General features: G+C 50.3%; 11 protein-coding genes across 11 annotated transcripts; 6 read left to right on the plus strand and 5 right to left on the minus strand.

Annotated features, from left to right (window-relative positions):
• Positions 1-1803: 1803 nt before the first annotated feature.
• N7484_002556 (polysaccharide deacetylase family protein) lies at positions 1804-2881 on the plus strand (the record flags this gene model as incomplete). Its single annotated transcript, XM_057112976.1, has 4 exons — positions 1804-1859; positions 1923-2117; positions 2164-2344; positions 2402-2881. The coding sequence occupies 4 exons, from the start codon at positions 1804-1806 to the stop codon at positions 2879-2881; spliced, it is 912 nt and encodes a 303-aa protein (XP_056973116.1).
• Positions 2882-3198: 317 nt separating this feature from the next.
• On the minus strand, positions 3199-3645 carry N7484_002557 (uncharacterized protein; the record flags this gene model as incomplete). Its single annotated transcript, XM_057112977.1, has 1 exon — positions 3199-3645. The coding sequence occupies one exon, from the start codon at positions 3643-3645 to the stop codon at positions 3199-3201; it is 447 nt and encodes a 148-aa protein (XP_056973117.1).
• A 1038-nt stretch (positions 3646-4683) lies between these two features.
• Positions 4684-5229, plus strand: N7484_002558 (uncharacterized protein; the record flags this gene model as incomplete). The annotated part of the gene is made up of 4 exons (XM_057112978.1): positions 4684-4702; positions 4762-4797; positions 4991-5106; positions 5176-5229. The coding sequence occupies 4 exons, from the start codon at positions 4684-4686 to the stop codon at positions 5227-5229; spliced, it is 225 nt and encodes a 74-aa protein (XP_056973118.1).
• A 526-nt stretch (positions 5230-5755) lies between these two features.
• N7484_002559 (SAP18 family protein) lies at positions 5756-6568 on the minus strand (the record flags this gene model as incomplete). Its single annotated transcript, XM_057112979.1, has 1 exon — positions 5756-6568. One exon carries the CDS (start codon positions 6566-6568, stop codon positions 5756-5758), a length of 813 nt encoding a protein of 270 aa, XP_056973119.1.
• A 383-nt stretch (positions 6569-6951) lies between these two features.
• On the plus strand, positions 6952-8120 carry N7484_002560 (mRNA splicing protein PRP18; the record flags this gene model as incomplete). The annotated part of the gene is made up of 2 exons (XM_057112980.1): positions 6952-7874; positions 7928-8120. 2 exons carry the CDS (start codon positions 6952-6954, stop codon positions 8118-8120), a joined length of 1116 nt encoding a protein of 371 aa, XP_056973120.1.
• Positions 8121-8308: 188 nt separating this feature from the next.
• On the minus strand, positions 8309-9575 carry N7484_002561 (DUF3712 domain-containing protein; the record flags this gene model as incomplete). The annotated part of the gene is made up of 5 exons (XM_057112981.1): positions 8309-8608; positions 8657-8781; positions 8837-8851; positions 8914-9335; positions 9391-9575. Coding segments are annotated over 5 exons (1047 nt in total), but the record flags the coding sequence as incomplete, so codon positions are not given.
• Positions 9576-10185: 610 nt separating this feature from the next.
• Positions 10186-10905, plus strand: N7484_002562 (chitin deacetylase CDA4; the record flags this gene model as incomplete). Its single annotated transcript, XM_057112982.1, has 1 exon — positions 10186-10905. The coding sequence occupies one exon, from the start codon at positions 10186-10188 to the stop codon at positions 10903-10905; it is 720 nt and encodes a 239-aa protein (XP_056973122.1).
• A 119-nt stretch (positions 10906-11024) lies between these two features.
• N7484_002563 (uncharacterized protein) lies at positions 11025-12670 on the minus strand (the record flags this gene model as incomplete). The annotated part of the gene is made up of 2 exons (XM_057112983.1): positions 11025-12592; positions 12646-12670. The coding sequence occupies 2 exons, from the start codon at positions 12668-12670 to the stop codon at positions 11025-11027; spliced, it is 1593 nt and encodes a 530-aa protein (XP_056973123.1).
• A 535-nt stretch (positions 12671-13205) lies between these two features.
• Positions 13206-14059, plus strand: N7484_002564 (ADP-ribosylation factor family protein; the record flags this gene model as incomplete). Its single annotated transcript, XM_057112984.1, has 2 exons — positions 13206-13254; positions 13344-14059. The coding sequence occupies 2 exons, from the start codon at positions 13206-13208 to the stop codon at positions 14057-14059; spliced, it is 765 nt and encodes a 254-aa protein (XP_056973124.1).
• A 749-nt stretch (positions 14060-14808) lies between these two features.
• N7484_002565 (uncharacterized protein) lies at positions 14809-15456 on the plus strand (the record flags this gene model as incomplete). Its single annotated transcript, XM_057112985.1, has 2 exons — positions 14809-14904; positions 14962-15456. 2 exons carry the CDS (start codon positions 14809-14811, stop codon positions 15454-15456), a joined length of 591 nt encoding a protein of 196 aa, XP_056973125.1.
• A 284-nt stretch (positions 15457-15740) lies between these two features.
• N7484_002566 (phosphatidylinositol N-acetylglucosaminyltransferase subunit A/GPI3) lies at positions 15741-17440 on the minus strand (the record flags this gene model as incomplete). Its single annotated transcript, XM_057112986.1, has 5 exons — positions 15741-16734; positions 16785-17173; positions 17230-17264; positions 17325-17356; positions 17424-17440. 5 exons carry the CDS (start codon positions 17438-17440, stop codon positions 15741-15743), a joined length of 1467 nt encoding a protein of 488 aa, XP_056973126.1.
• Between the last annotated feature and the right edge of the window lie 200 nt (positions 17441-17640).

Here is a 17640-nt window from a genome sequence, read left to right on the forward strand (position 1 = left end):
ATATCATGAGCAGCAAAAACGGTCGATCTTGAATGGGAAGCGGCCGCCATCACATCCAGCCTGAAATCGTGGGGTTAGCTACTATCTGCCGGCCTGAAATCGCGTGCGTCCTTACCATATTAAGTACTGTTCCACAAAGCATCCTAGGGTGCGCTCTTGCCGTAGTTCCATCAATTTCTTGGCCCCCTGGAAATGAGATTCGAAGTCCGAAGCACCACCCTGGCAAAGGTCGCAAAGACAGAGCATAAGGATTGTAGCAAGGGTTCCTGGGTGGACTGCTCGAGCTTGGGAATAGAGATCCTCCTGAAGTCGCTTCATCGCTTTGCCCTTGAACTTGTAAAATTCTCTTTGATATTGATTGGTCGCCAGCCTGACGTTGTAATGGCATGCTGCTAATGCGGCACATGCATACATCAATGATGGTATCTCGATCGCGAGAGGAAAAATGTAATCTCGGTAGGGGTTTTGAGGACATTCGTTGTCGACACATAGCTTCGGTACGACCTCACAAAGATCTTTGGACCATTAGCATCCGTGACGGCTTCCGATTGGTATGCGAGGTACTAACGATATTGCATAATAAATTTCAGTTCATCCGGAATGTTCAACACATCAATCCTCGGATACAATCGGTTATTCATATCCAAGTAAGTGCTGATGTCCGATGATGGCATTTTCAGGGTAGTTTCCATCTCAACGCTGAATTGAAGATCCACCAGAGTGTCACCAAGGAATGAAGTATCATCGACAGACTGTGGATCGATTGATATTCCTCTGATGGGACAGTCTGGGGGGTTCAAGACCTCGGGTTGGATTAGATGGTTTTGGTCGTCTTGGACTCCATTTGGGGGTGATCGTAGAGCCGGAGCCGGAGCTAGAGCTAGAGTTGATGTCGAGGCTTTTGTTGGCTGTGTACGTCGGGATCTTCCTGCTTTTGTTGGATTCGCTGCTTTCGCGCCTTTCGCGCCTTCCCCTCCATGACCTTTGCTGGTGCTCACGGGAATACTTTTCCCAACGAATTTCCCGCGACTGGCCAATCCAGGCCACTGTAACAAGTATCCCTCGCAGACAAGTCCATTCGATTCGCAGGTCTTGCACGTAGGTAGTCGTCGATCACATCCTCGTCCACGACGCCGACATGTTTTGCAAGCTCTCCCAAAATAACCTTCGGACATTGGGGAGTTTGGGGGAGGGAAAAATGTTCGGGGAAGATGTGGTTTAGTTGCCGCTATCTGGGAAGCGGGGGACGCCTGGATGATCACCTGCGGCAACTGCACTTCCTACAAAGACCTCGAACGAGGTGCGTGACAGGTGAATCTTTTTCTACGTCGAAACAATATCACTCGAAGGTTTTTGTTCCATTTCATCGGGGACTGTCGCCTTTCGTCTGTGAGGATCATCGGCATTTCCGTGTTCGCATCTCACAACGTATCTGATTGGCCAATTAACCTTATCACTTCCCCGCATTATCAAGCCAGAGCTTAAGCATTCTAATCGCCGTGAAAGATAAAAAGCAGAAGTAAGAAGGTAATGAGATGGAGTCAATTGGTAATGGACAATCCACTCTGCTTTGGTTTAAGAGGCCGCTCCATATCGTTACGAACGTTCAAGACGTTCGTTATCAAGAGATCCACACAAGGCCCCCGATTGGTCAACTCATCCACCTTCCGCTTTAGGCAGGTTATTGAGCGCACTCTATAGATCTAGTCGCGCCGTGAGATCGTCCATGAATATGTTATTTACACGCGAATCCCCAATCAATTCAGACGTAGTGTAGACTGGGAAGATACTCCTGGATCCATCATGGTAAAACGTGTTCTTGTTGGGTATGGCATCGACGTGGATGCTGTCAGTGGCTGGTAGAGTTGATTTCACCCCCTGCAACCTCGGATCATTCCGACTTAGTGCTAACTGGCGGCCAGGATCAACACGGAAGATGGTCACTTGCCAGATCTGACTGACGTATCGCGTGGTATATTTGGCGCAACAGTTGGGATTGACCGACTTCTGAAACTTTGGGACAAATATAGCATCACAACGTCCTGGTTTGTTCCAGCTCATTCAATCGAATCATTCCCATCACAGATCAAGAAGATCAAAGATGCGGGCCATGAGATGTAAGCACCCGTGATTCGTGGTTTTTTTATTGGCTGACAAGCTCAGTGGCTTGCATGGCTACTCACATGAACATGTGGACGCACTCACGGAGCAACAAGAGCGGGATGTTCTAGCACGATCGATTGAGGTAATCACTAAGTTTACAGGTGAGCACCCAAAGGGGTGGACTGCACCATCTTGGAGAACCTCACGCCGGAGTATCAAGCTCTTGGAGGAATTTGGAATCGTAAGAATCTTCCTCCACCGAAGACGGATGGATTCAAGATCGCTAATAGCACCATAGCAATATGACCATTCCTTCATGCACCATGACTCCCAGCTCTATTATGTTCCGTATGCTCCCGAGAAGCTCTCTATGACGGACATCTCAAAGCCTGCCGACCAGTGGATGAAGCCAATGGGGAAGCTTGTGCCCAGCAGCATTGTCGAGGTGCCTGCCAATTGGCACTTGGATGATTGGCCTCCGTTCCAGCTCGTTGAGGGGCCATCTCATGGATATGTGGATCCCGACACCATTGAGCGACTATGGAAGACGCAGTTTGACTTCTTCTATCGCGAGTATGACACATTTGTCTTTCCGATCTCCATCCATCCCCAGGTCAGCGGAAAACCGCAAGCTATCATGCTGCACGAGCGTCTGATTGAGTATATCAGTTCCCATGAAGGGGTGGAATGGTGTACCTTTGCACAGATGGTGGAGGAGTTCAAGTCTGGCAGAATTGGAGGCGCGGAGGTAGAAACCGGTGCGGAAGAAGTCCTGTGAAAAGAATAATTAATAGTAATATATGAATCTTCAGCGTCCTTGCATCCCGACGCCTTCTCACTCTCGTGGCTTCTTACATACCTAGCGTCATTAAGATCCAAGGATCTCATACGTGCAACCTTGGGAATTCTCAAGTGTTGAATTGCAACTGCCTACCTCAAGGGTGAGAAGATCAGTACTATCAAACATTTAAGCTATCTCGATAGGTAAAAGCCGCAGCTTGATCTATTGAATAAAATTGATAAAATATGGGGATCTTTTCATGTATGATGCAATGATCACTTGAGCCCGGCATCCAGCCATTCTACCGCAGCACTTCAATGATCAACCTTCTTCTCATCAGAATAGGCCGCCTGCACCTGGACCTCAACCAACGCTTCAGGGGGGAATAGGGCCATCACACAGATAGCTGCCCAGGCAGGCTTGTTTTTCCCAAAATATTTTCGGGCAATCTCGGCGATTTGCAGTTGCTCCGCTCGCGACAGCACGCCAACGTGGAAGGAGGTCACATAAAACATTCCTTCCCATAACTGTTCAGGGTTGGTGATGTGAGGTGACGCAGCAGCCAGCGATCTTTGGATGTTGACCATGGACTTTTCGAATTGTTCGGCGTGGTTTCCCCAGAGAGGATCATGGTTGTCGGCAATTTGGCCAGAACAAGCCACAATGCGAGCACTGGCAGGAATGGAAACAGCGGCGGAAATGTTGAAAATGTTTCCAAGCTGCTCATAGCCAGGATAGTCAAAACAGCTGACAGTAGACATATTGAGGGTTGGAGAGACTGAATTGGTAGTAGAGATAGTGGTTTCGCCAAGGATGGCTGGGACTGCAAAGGTCTTGTGTTTCTCAAGCTTCTAGGCTTTATATGCATATTCATATAGGTAGGATAAGCCTCTATTGCTATCATATTATCGGAGCCACCTTCTTGGTTGGGTAGGTGTGTGAGAAGCACCAACCATTCCCTTCTGGGTATCAATCTGAGCTGGATAAGCACCATGTACACAGTCCATGCACCAACTTTGAAACATTGGAAAATGACCATGGAATTGCTCTGTTGAACAGATATGACAGAATCAAAAGTCACCATGTCAGCAACCACCTACTTCTATATCGATTTCCTCTCCTAGTATTATCGCGTGGCTTGTACGCTGATGGTTCCCTCGGCAGATAATCGAACTCCTCCATCCAAGCTCCTAAAAGGCTCAATGATAATTTTGATGATGACGTGAATGAGGCTGAGCCTGTTAACATCCAAGCGCAGAAGTTAAATAACAGGAATGGTGTGAGGACTAGGGAGATAGCAAATACTAATACGGATAAATTCGACAGGGATTCGTGGCGCCCCGGGGTCCATCCACCTGGTGAGTCAACGCAGAACTACGCCCAGGCCTATCTCTGCTCATGGGCTACAATACACAAAATGAATGGAGGATCAAGCTATATCCGTTAATCTTGTTAGGATTCGGACAGCGCATGGGGATCCAAGGACTATAGTATATACTATATAATACGTACCAGGTCATGTAGATAGAGTGGGTCAAAAGAATTTGGGGTTGGACCAGGAGTAACTTCCCTATACCTACGTAAGTATGCGGGCAGCATCGAATGCATGCAATACTTTTCATTGTTTTCACTTCAAAGGTCATGCTGCGCCTGAATCGTCCACAGGATGATCATTCTTATTTCGTCTCTCACGTGATTGGATGACGGTAATACTGGTCAGGTGACCACTCCACTTCCTTCTCGATCCGCACGGCGAAAGCGACGTCTCTGTAGCTTTCGATCCAAGAACCATCGCAACCATGGCTGGCCCCAGCAAGTGTGAGTGCTATGAAACTCTGCAACTCATACCTTTCTTCTCGCTAATCAATTGACCGCAGCCTTGGTCCTTGACCCGGCCCTCCAGAAATACTACGGTACATGAATCCCAATCCCCGTCACCCTCGACCCCCACGCTTCAAGAAAAGTGGATATGCAGGGACGCTCCCTGTTTTGCGCTCAGGATTAAATTTGCACCAACGCACTGGAACCGGCTTTCTCGCGCATTCGGCCACAGACCGACGCTCCGGATGAGCTTTCCCTTGAGCATGAACTGACTGATCACCATAGAACTCAACGCCAACCGCTACAAGTACTTCCGCTGGACTCCTCGTCACGCTTGGTTGTCTATCGTGTACATGGGTATCATCCCCGGTGTCCTGACCTACGTTGCCTACAAGACCGAGGTATGATCCGCTACCCAAGTTGCCCGCACAGATGCGGACGACCAGCAGGAATGGGCTGACAAACTGCAGGGCAAATTCGAGCTCCGCGGTAAGCGGAAGGGAGACACAATTTCCGAGTGGTAAAGAATGATTGAGGATGTGATTTGGTTCGATAACATCCACCATACGTTTGGGGTGATGGAGGACAATGGAGGTTGAATTGCCCATTCACACATTTTCTAGTGATCGCGAGGCGAATTTTTGAAAAAAGCTGCCTTCTCTTTTTACTATACCTGCTTCGGCCAGGCTATGTACCTTACTGCAAGCTTATACCGCATGGATTTCTTCTGTTTTCGTTCAGAACGGCTTACTCAGACAAAGCTTTGGTGATACAGTGGAGGCATCATATATGTGACCTGCATCTATTATAAAGCTCTAGATATTGCTAGTGTCCGGTTATAGGCGTAGGTAGAGCTCAGAATGTATATTTTGCAGGCGATGGATGTCATGAGGGCTGGAATTGATACATCGACAAAGACATTACCGAAGGCATTCACTCCATACATAATAAAAGTACAAATACACGATGAGAAACTTGGTATACCCAAAGCTAAACCGACCTGTGGTCATCGCTTTTCTGAGACAAAGCTCTCAGATCATTTCATATTTTTTAATATGGATTCCATCCCCGACGACCTCCACGGCCACCTCCTTCAGGGAGTCTCTCCCCGCGCCTCCAATCACCCATAGGGACATTCGAAGGTCCACTACGATCCCCACGAGGACCCCCACGACCCGGTCGCCCAGATCCATTCTGCCCAAATGCGCGCATGCCATGACCCATCGGCGGCGGCCCGGAGCCAGCACGGATCGGTGGTGCGATTGATCCATCCTCACGCGGCGGCAGGACTGCACATTCAATGTAATCTCCGATTATGAATCGCACATCCTGCAAACATTTGTCGGCTTCTCCACCCTGAAAACGGAACGGCCCATGGCGCATCTGTGCTTCGCTCTGGCGATCTGCGTCTTCATCCCCCCGGAGTGGGCTTTCTTTTGGCGCAACAACCACACTGCCCAGATCTTTGCTGATATAGTGACCGCGAACCTCATTGCCTGCTATTGCTGCGCCACGCGCATCGGGGTAGATCAGACGAAAACAAAGTCGAGTCCCGGTGGGCGATTCGCCTAGTAACCACGGTAATGCGGAGGTTAGAAGCTGTGAAAGCTCCCGAAGTGTGCATGATTGCCAGGTATAGATCTCAAGATGGGGTGGAAGCGTTACAGCAGCTGGCGGAGGGGAGGGTGCGCGGGTGGCATTCGGACCACTGACTGGACCACCGCGTTGACGCGGAGATATGGGAAGCTTATAATCGGATAGAGGGTAGAAGCCGTTGGTGCGATAAAAAAGCTTGAGGTGGAAAGGAGTCGTCGTCTGGCGATTGATCGAAGGTTTGGGGCCTTCTCGGGATGGAGCGGCCATGACCGGGCGAGATGTCGCGCGTCAGATCAACTGGTACAGGCTATAGGAGACGAATGCTGAGGATTAGGGAAAGGAGCTCTCGTGGCAACTGGCACAGTATATATGCGATAATCAGGAAATGGTTGGCGAAGAAGTTGGGGAAGGAAGTTGGAGTGAATCGCTTTGGGGAGTTAGGGTGGAAGGTCAAGTCTGATTGCGGCTTGGAAGCTTAGGTCCACATGAACATTCTCCTCCTCTCATCCTTCCACTTCCTTCGACTCCGCAATCCAACCCCCGTCACATTTTGAACGACCATTCCGACTTTGGGGGCTAGAGCTCAGCGACATTTGAGCTTCTTTCCACCGCCATAACCGAAAATCGCACCTTGAGTGAACTCCACCGCCATGGATTTCGCCGCGCTCATGTCCAAGGAGATCTCGAAGGCCAAAGGCACCGACTCAGCCAAGCCTTCCGGGACACAAGAGGATAAAAACAATGCGGCAGCACCTCAAAAGAAATACCTGCGTCGAGGAGAGGTCGAGGCTGCGCGCTTAGCGGCATACGAGGAAGAGCAAGAACGTCTTCAAAGGGAACGCGAAGAGAAGCAAGCTAAGAAGCGCAAATTCGAGGAGGAAGAGGCAAATAGACAACGCGAGCGAGATGAAAAGAGGGCCAGGCTTGCCGAGGAGTCGAAAAAGCGAAGGGAGGAAGAGGAAGAGACCAAGGAGCGGGAACGGCGACGAAGACTCGGACTCCCCGACCTGCCCACCAAAAGCGACAGGGAGGATACCCCCGGCGAGGGAGACGAGGCTGTAGATATGGAGGAGGATGAACTGATTGAAAAGCTTCGAGAGCTCAACGAGCCTGCGCGGTTGTTTGGAGAGAACCACCGCTCGCGACTCCGGCGTTACCACCGAATCGTCAAGCGAGCTGCTGCGCAGCAGAAACTGACAGATGGACCGATCCCCACAATTTTGGAGCCTGTGCCCGGTAGCCAAATGCTGATTCCCGCTAAGATTCCGAAGGGAGACGCCGATCGACTCTTCCTCTTCCGACAATTGGCGTCCTATTTCAACATGATGCTTTCGGAGTGGGAGTTGGCTTTGGCAAAAAGAGATGTGTCGGTGCGGCAGAGCCATCAGGGAAAACAAGCGTATAACGCCATGGTCCAGTCTCGAGAAAACATGACACCGCTGTTCCGGCGCTTTGAGAAGGGAGATTTGGAGGACGGACTGTTGGAGCCAATTGTGGAGATCGTGCACAAGGTACAGCAGCGAAAATACGTTGATGCAAATGATGCTTATCTTCGTGTGAGCATTGGAAAAGCGTAAGATGATACCTCCCCTGTTGCTGGATTGCACATACTAACCGTTGACTTAGTGCATGGCCTATTGGTGTGACCATGGTTGGTATTCACGAGCGATCGGCTCGAGAAAAGCTACATCAGAGCGACCAACAAGCACACATTCTCAGTGATGAGATTACTCGGAAGTACCTACAGAGCATCAAGCGGTTTTTGAGTTTCGCGCAGGTGCGCTGGCCTCCGGAGGACCAGCTCCAGATCATGGGATAAAAAGTGAAGGAGGTGATATGAATACCCATTATTGCGTTTTTAAAATGACATTCGACGTTCTAGCAGTCCCAATCCATTGCCCATGTAAAACATCCAACTCCACATGACTCCCGTTTCCCTCAGGTATGCAATGATTTTCATCAATGTGACTTCGGACGGTGGCTCATTGTTTTTTTGCCCTCGGCCTACTAATCAAACAAGCTCGATGCATATTTCAGCAGATCCACAGTGACTGACGCAGACGAGGCCTTGATGGCCGCCGCGAAGTACGGGATTGCTTGCCCATTGTAGTGACAGCTGTACCCTTGGATATCAATGGTTACCGTCCCAATATCACCGTCCCCCAGCAGCGCCTCTTGAACAAGCATTGACTCGTCGACCTGGCCCAAGACTACCGCGCTACTGATATCTTGATTCAGCATCAGATCAGGCATATCGATATAGCCTAATGATGATCCTCCCATGCTCAGGTTGAATACGACATGTCCCTGTCGTTGAGTTAGCTCATGCAGGCCAGCCTAGGAATGTTCATGTACCATTTGCACCGAGAAGGGTGTTGGGTTGCGGAGGGAGACGGTCGCATTGAAATTATATCCATCCGCTCCGGGCGTCAGGAGCTCCACACTGGTGATGTTGAAGGCCCCGTTGCTATTCACAAATTCTGCTTCGAGGTTAGGTTTATGGGCTATGACCAGACCTCGGAATATTCAACTTACCGGTGAAATCGTAGCCTAGATGTTCAAGATTGATTAATGTGTATCCTGCCCCAAGGCTTTCTCAAGAAGAAACCTACCGTTCATGTTCATCGTCTTGTCAATGTTTAGATGAGCCGTGGGCAGCGCACCGACTTTCAAGTCCGGATGCCCTTTGACCACCATAGAGATGCTGTGATTCGTAGCCAACGCAGCCGCCATATCTGATAGGCAATCGACGCAGGTCAATTCCAGATCTTGGTCGATGTTCAGATCGGCGCCGTCGCTGAACTCGATGCCCGGTAACGGAAAGACCGCCAACACCTGGCCATCTGGTGTGTTGATTGTCGCATTAAATGCCGATAGATGTCCACTTCCACTAAGCCCACCCCCAATCCTGATCTTCTGAGACTGACTCACGTGAAAGGCAGAGGGTCGGGGATTGGTGATGGACAGGCCTGTGTCATTATACTGGTAACTATTAATGTAGTCGTCGGCGAAGTGTGGGATTCCAACGTAGATACTGTTAGAAAATCAGTGCCTGTCGTCGATACCGATTGTGTTCACGGGCACTCTACATAGGAAGGAAGATCACCAAAAATATGCATATGACTGCAATCCCATAGAGCCACCACCATTTCTTCATATGCGCCCGGAAGCGTTGCCATACTGTTGGCTTGGCCCCAGTGTCGGAGGCCGAGCTCTGTTCGGGGTCAGACTTCGACATTGTAGGACTGACGGCACAGACATGCAGACGATGAGCCCTTTGTCTTAAACACTTTGTCGGGCCAGCTTATCCCCCCAGATCTGTCGATCGGTCACATAAGGTGACACATACAGTTTGCAAGTGGTCCTCGGCAGGGGGTATGTATTCGGTTCGGTTGGATTGCGTATTCGATCGCCGAATACGTTGCTGATCATTGACGGAATAGGGGACATTCGCTTCGATTCTTCCAGGACCTCAGACCTCGGATATGAACCTTTTCCCTAAATAAGAAACAAGAGACATCATATCGCACGGTGGCATGTGTGAACTGCATGATACCGGGGCCCGTCATTTATTGTTGGAATATTCAATAAACTTTTCAAGGAGTCGATATGTATATATCTAGGCAGAGCTATCTCGTAACTTCGACTAGCAATATCTGGAGTACATCCAATAGATGATCAGGCTGGATGATCCCAGAGACCGTTATGGTGCAAGACGATCAATCCCTATTGTATCTATCTCGCGGACATTATAGACCTACTGGGTACACGTCAAAGTCCCACCGAGGCTGATGGATTCCTAGACACATATGAAGAAGCGGGTCCACCATGACACGAGTAGAGGTTCCCCGGAGCTCTCGTCACCTACGGTCCAACTGGGCACCATGCTCGGCATCCTGTCAACATGCTGCTTATTTTTCCCTCTCTATTTCATCTACAAGCCCCCGGCGCTCCTCATCCGTTATTTGCAAAGTCGCTGGCCCGACGTCCTGTTTCATCACCCAGTTGCCAAGAAAATCGTCGCGCTGACCATCGACGACGCGCCATCAGCACATACACCGGAAATTCTCAGTCTGCTAAAAGCCCACGATGCGACTGCCACCTTTTTCGTGATCGGATCTCAAGTGCCGGGTTATGAAAATGTCCTCTCCGACCTTGTTCGGGCCCGGAATGAGCTGGCCAATCATGCCATGCACGATGAGCCTTCGCGCGCGTTAAGCGACGAGTCGCTGACGGAGCAGATTCTAGCCGTCCAGGCTATAATCCAAGAGGCATATGATGCAGCCGACCAGGGCCAAGGGCCTGATCAGTGGTACTTCCGGCCGGGCTCAGGCTTCTTCAGCTCGAGGATGCGGCGCCTGGTTGGGGGCTTGGGGTATAAGCTCATCTTGGGTGATACATATCCTCACGACCCACAGGTGCCTTATTATAGATTGAATGCCAAGCACATCCTGAGCATGGTCAGGCCAGGAAGTGTCATTATCTGCCACGACCGCCGAGAGTGGACTGCGCCTATGCTTCGGGTGGTGTTGCCGGAGTTGCAACAAAAAGGATATACCGTTGTCACGGTATCTGAACTGTTACAAGAGAGAGCTGTGGAATGAACATCCATGTAACATGAGTGCATCTTCTGGTAATTAAAATCAAAATTCCGCCAGCCTGAAATGCGTCTACATGCAATACATACAACGCCATACGAGTATACAAAGTATTTACATCTCATTTATCGTATAAGGTCCTTCCACAGACGCGTCACTGTCCTCCACCAGCTCTGAGAGGTTGTCGCCCCAGCCGTTGACACTTTGCTCAGGGTATCGTCTCGGGTAACCACAGCCATATCATTGGGGAAAATGTCGTGGCCATCCATCCCATTCATGACAGGCAGGGATGAGGATTGGGTCCGGGTCGACACTCTGCTACTACAGGCACTGCGGGTTCCCAGGTCGCCCTCTCGCTCTCCAATGAGCTGTCCCGCCGCATAGACACAACCTCCATACGCAAAGCGCACAAGTGAATCGCCAGTCAAGCTTCCAATGATATGCACTCCCGGGGCAACCTCCAAGTCCTCAATTGCCTTCGCGCGGAGAGTCTGCGCTGAAACAGTGGCGGTCTCCGAATGGTTGTGTCCGAGGACTTCGGAGCGAAGCTCGCTATCTAGATACTCCAAGGTACCACGCCGCCCAGCGGCATAAACGAGGCCCTGGACAGACCTAGCAAATGTGGAACCATCAGTCCGGCGAAATGTGACGTGCGCCGTTCCACCTTGTATCTCGACAGCAGTAATCTCTATATTGGAGATACCCTCGTAGACATTGTCCCAATCGCGACTTTCTAAGAAGGGGGTTGAGGTACCGCGACGGTATTTCAGTCGTTGGTTTGTGGCGCCCGTCAGGGCGGCCTTCTTCATTAGTCGATAAACCCCGGCATATTCAGGGTACGCATGTTGGTGACAGCCACGCAAAGGTGACGGACGATCTTCGGGGGCCCATTTGAAGACATGAATTATTTTTTGGTCCGACGCGGCGGAGATGATCACGTCGGCAGCGGAGAAGCCCGAGCCAATCACAAGGAGCGGTACTGAGGGAGTTGATTGAGTTTCGAGGAGAGGCTGAAGGGCGGGGACTGGCGCAAGAATCTCGGTAAAGATACCACTTGCAAGCACCAATCGCTTGCAGTGAAGATTATGTGACTCGATGTAGAAGCCATGAGCAGTGCGGGAGATGCCACCCAGCTCCTCTCCGCACCGGAAACTCTCACCGATACTGACTGCTGCCGGATAGAGGCGGAAGTATTCTGCAATCTCGCGCCTCGTAGGTCGTGTGAAAGGTGCTAGATCATGGCCTGTTTGCTGTTTGTGATGCTCCGCAAAAGAGTAGCCGGGTAGCGACAACATGGCGGCATAGCTTAGGGTCCGGATATCCCAGCTTGCCCCGTGGGGGTGTTCGGTCCATTGGCCTCCAGGATCGGTCGAGTTGCCGAAGACGAGATGTGAGACGGCATTTTCAGGCATGTATCGCCACTCGACATTGGAGGCGTTGCCCGACTCTTCAATGTCGAGACTGGGTCGTACTAGGGTATCCAGCAGCACATTCACCGGTAAAGCCTGGGTAGAGTATGATAGACGCGAGGCGGCGAAATGCGCCGTCAGCACGTCTACGTTGATATTCAAGAGGTTGGGCGCATTTTTCAACTTGGCGTCCAGTAATGGGTCCGGATGTGGGGTTTCGGAGGAGTAAAATGGGATATAACCGTGAAGAATATATGAAAGGATCATGGCCGACGGCCCATTGCCTGGAGATAAAGTCTTAGCATTGGAATGATTGAGAACAGAGTCGAAACCATACCGACGATGACCGTGTTGGTTTCCATTGGGGTAGAGTGATCAAGCCCACGCGGGGCATTCTGGGGTCGGGAGCAGGCCAAATCCTCATCTAATGCGGGCATGAGGTCTTATCAAGCGGACCAAGGACATAGGAATGTGCATAATGCGGAGAAAGAAAAGGTTAAAATTTCCAAGTAATTCTTTTGTCTCTGGACGATTCCACGGATTTAAGATCAAAGCAATATGTAATCAAGCTGACAAAAGCGAAGTGGGGAAAAAGGCAAAAGAGTGGAATTGGTGAAGATGATAGGAAGTGCTTCCCGAGGGAAAGATAATGATCACGTCAAGGAGAAGGACTTCAATCTGCTGGTCAGCATGCATATACCGATGAACTATAGCCATTCCAATTCTACACAGTTTATCATCACCCTCTGCTCCATGCAACCCTAAGCCCTACCTACCGCATCCGGATGAGCGGGATGAGCGCAAGAGATCAGCCTCGTCATCACTTCATGATATGTTTGATTTCCCTTTGCGGATTTATTCGACCGGATCGCGCTAGCTTGAGGAAGCTCCGCGATCATGTATCACTTGGCTAAGTCGGTATATCTTTACGCGACCAGCAAAGAAGGTAAGCAGATTCCCCCGGAACTTCCCCGAATTCCTCCCCAGAAGACGTCGCAGGGTTGTCGCTCACATAGGCCTGGGATCTTTCTTAAGAATATTCCGTGCTACTACTAGGCTTGGACAATGCCGGAAAAACAACTCTCTTGACCCAGATTAAAGCCCTCTATCAACCACGAGCAGATGGCGCCCCCGCGCCTAACCCCGGCAAGACCGTCCCTACCGTCGGCCAGAATGTCACCACCATCTCGTTACCGGATATGAACCTCAAGATCTGGGATGTTGGAGGCCAAATATCTATGCGTGGCCTCTGGCAAAGCTATTACACCAGCTGCCACGCGATTATCTTCGTGGTTGATAGCGCCGACGTGGGCCAAGACTCCGATATCACACGGCTTCCCACCGCACCCGGACGACGCCCTAGCTCCGTATCGGGACCGACTCGCGGCAGCACAAGTAACGGCGACTCGTTCTCCGAGCAAAACGTTGGCACCAACGCTGGAGGCAGTGAATTCGGACGTTTGGACGAATGTCGCGAGGTGCTCGAGTCCGTTCTGCAGAGTGCCGACGTGGCGGGGGTTCCGATTTTGGTGTTAGCCAACAAACAAGATCGTGAAGACTGTGTCGAAGTCGTCCGCATCAAGGAAGGATTCGTGCGCAAGGTCTTTGAAGGCGACACAGGAACAGGGGTTCGAGACAGCCGTGTGCTGCCGGTCAGCGCGCTACTAGGGTCTGGGGTGCAGGCGGCCGTGGAGTGGGTACAGAGCCGCGTCAAGTGGAATAAGGAAGGCCGACCACCAGTAATGCGTTGATTGCAGACTGGACTGGCGAGCATACTTTGGTTTGCATCCTGGCGTTTTTGCGAATGATAATGAGATCCATATGAATTTCAATCGGGCTATAGCCCAATTGTATAGCCAGTGTGATGTATATAACAACAGAATTCGCGCTAGAATAATAAGCACTGTAATTAGTTAATCAACCAGAATAGCACAAGCTAGACAATGTTCGTGCTCAGTCCGATCGTCAACTTTGGACATAATCTAGATAACTGGATGTGATGCCAGCATAACTTGGTGACGGTTGGCCGGTAAACCATCCACCAATCACGCTCACGGCAAGGATCAGTGCATGGATCAGTTAGGTCAGAGTTAATCCACCTTGAAATCATGCGAAAGTCCGTGAAATCAAGAAAGTTCTTGGAAACTGTTCTCAACTGACTCTCCTTCCGTGATATGTTTCGCCACTTGTTTGATGTCACTCCTCGTGCCATGACCATGGTCAGTGCAACCTTGATGCATCAAGCAATGGATCCACTGTTGAGCTCACAGAATACTATCAATGACAGTTGCCTCCAAATACACATCGATGAAGTCAACCATAAGAAGCTTGACGTCATGTCTCAACTTTAGTATGAAACCACCATATAAAGCCATGGTCATTGCAAGGATAGTACCAACATAATTATCTTTTCTATACTTGCAGGCGAAACTTTGCATAAGAATTCACCAAATTTATCACAACTTTCGCATTTGTCCACGGTTATTGAGATATATTCATCATGAGCACTCTTAACAACGTTGCCTCCGTCGCCAACGAGAAGCAGGGCAGCTTCAAGCCTTCCATCGCCCCCGAAGGTCCTATGACTGACAAGGGCGTATGTTCATTATTACCACTACTCCCTAATCTAACAATCAGCTAACATCATATACAGCACAAACCTGGTGTCAAAGTTAACGAGGCCGACCACCGTCCCGAACACCACCTCCAAGCCTTCCCTCCTGGCACAGCTCCCGCTAGCAACTCATATACCTCCAATGTCAACGATGTCGGTAGCCAGACGAACAACCCCGACATGCCTTCCAGTCAGCGCACCTCTGCTGGCGACACTTTAGTGGGTGCCACCTCGCAAGACGTACACAGTGGCCTCGGTAAACCTCTACAAGGCCAGACTAATGTTGAGCTGGCCCACGATGGCGCACATGGTCGCAAAAAGCAGCCTTCCGGCGTAGAGGGTGTGGGTGCCACTGCTAAGAACCATGGCATCGAGCGCCAATTCCCCGACCAGCGCGGCATTGAGAGAGAAGAGGCTCAAAGTGGTACTCGTGGCAATAAGGCCGATCGCGCCGCGGAAAATATGCTTCCTGAGGGTGCTGAGACTCTCGATGCGGAGTGGAAGTATGAGCCTACCACAAAGCGCAACAAATAAATCACGCTGTCATGCAGCCGCGTGGGGTCTGGTAATCTTATGAAGTCATGATTGTTTCGGAACCTATGTATGAGAAAGTCAAACAGCATGGACGGAAAACTCTCATAGTTACTTTATTCAGCGAACAAAGAAACAAATAAATGATCAACATTTCAACACGAAAACTGGCTGTTAATTATTATTATCTAATGATGCGAGTATTGGCACCTGGAGAGTATTCATGTACAATTCATCTAGTGTCAGTTAAGAATAGAGCAAAGGGGTGTGGGCAAGACTTCAAGCTCTTATCCATGTCTTCGAGCCATGGCCGATGGTCGGGACTTTCCTTCTGGTTGTTTCCTCGGCCAGCTTCTAGCAATATCGATATTGACCCGAGGAAACCACATCTCAAGGAAAACATAGATCAGAAAATCAATGACTACGCAAAGACAGAACAGCTTGCCGGCCCAGACACCACAGCCGTAGTATCGCTTGAGTCGATCAATGAGGGCAAAGCTGCGGACTCGGTCTCCGCTAGCTTCCCAGCCTTGGCCTGGATAATATCCGTAGAATTCCTCAGGGCTGATGTCACCCGTGATGCCTTCGTAAACCCGCTCGGTACGTTCAGCAACATCCCGCCATGAATACATCATCTTCACTTGGTCGTGGAATCGGTCCGTCCGTACTTTGTTTGAACGCAGCGCTGTAATCGCCTTGCTGGTTGCAACGACGAGATCGTCCTCCTCGGGTTTCGCAAATGTGGTCATATGCTGCGGAAGAACCTCAGGAATACCTCCTACTCGGGTGCAAACCACATACAATCCACAACTGGCGGCTTCAACGATGACCGTTCCGAATGCCTCCGTCAGGCTAGGGTGCAGGTAAATATGCCCTCGAACCATGACATCTCGCACCTCTTCATGTCGCACAGACCCAAGCATTTCAACTTTGTCCTGCAGAACATTCCGCTCCAGCATTTGTTCGAGGTCGATAGCTTTAGGCCCTGAGCCGGCAATGATGAAACGAGTGTTGGGGTTGAGGGCCAGGATTCGCGGAATCGCTGCGATCAAAAGATCTGTACCCTTGTTATAGAAAAGACGAGAGATAACGACGATTGTGATTGTGTCGTCAGGACCGATTGGCGTGGGTGCCGGCCGTGGGTCTGCCGGTGACAATGGCATTTGATCCTGCCCACGAGGGGTTGATGAGAGCGGACAGAAATTCTCCGCAACAACGGCATTGGGAATGACTGATACCATTAAAGGATCTAAGGAGGCTCGGAGGACGGTATTCTCCTTGCTGGAACAAGTTAGTCCTTGCCCACCGGAACGCGTCCACCCACAACTCACCAAGTATGACTGACGCAGATCGCATGATCGACATCACTTAATGTAAATTTGAGAAGTTTATTGGTGAGGATGGAGGCGGCGTCGGCGAATCCAAAGAGGGAGTGATCGGTGAAGACGGTTCGTAGACCCATTGTGCGGGCATGGAGGATGGCTTCGCCGCAGAAGCTACTGAGACTCGCATGGCCATGAACAATTTCGATTTGCTCCCGAATGACAATGTTGCGGAATATGGGGAAGAAGGAGAAGACGGTAGGGAACGTGGTCTCGCGGTAAATGACGAAGAAAGGAACATGATAAATCTTGAGTCCATTGGTGAGATATCGAACCCCCGTTCGGCCCTTGTATGCATGAGTGATGATGATGACTTTGTGCCCGCGATCGATCAATTTCTAGGGGAATGTTAGAATATAGCCAGATGAAGCAACTATTGCTCTGCATTGCTTACAGAAGATAACTGATAAATGTGACTCTCAATGCCCCCTGGACCTGGTTAGCACCAAAAAACACAACCAAGGCCACACTTTCGTCTTTGGGACATACCTGACTGGGGAAAGAAGAAGTCACTGACCATACTGCCATGCGAATCCTTAATCAGCTTTGGTATGGTTCTCTCTCGCGACACAGATGAATGAGACTCACGCAATATTATATGGCATTATGGCGGTGGCTCTCGGGCAAAGAGTTCCGAGAAAATGAGATGATTGGGATCAATTTCCCATCCATGGCGAACAAGTCATTCCACAAGGATACCAGTTCGATCCATTCCCCGACACATTTACACATGTATTCCCACTTGGTCAATAGTAGACGCACCGCGCGCCCTCCGAGCCGGCGGTGAACTACGGGCGGTGCCTTT

This window comes from Penicillium longicatenatum (assembly GCF_028827895.1).
Source record: "Penicillium longicatenatum strain IBT 33135 chromosome Unknown contig_2_segment0_segment0, whole genome shotgun sequence".
Lineage (NCBI taxonomy): Eukaryota > Fungi > Ascomycota > Eurotiomycetes > Eurotiales > Aspergillaceae > Penicillium > Penicillium longicatenatum.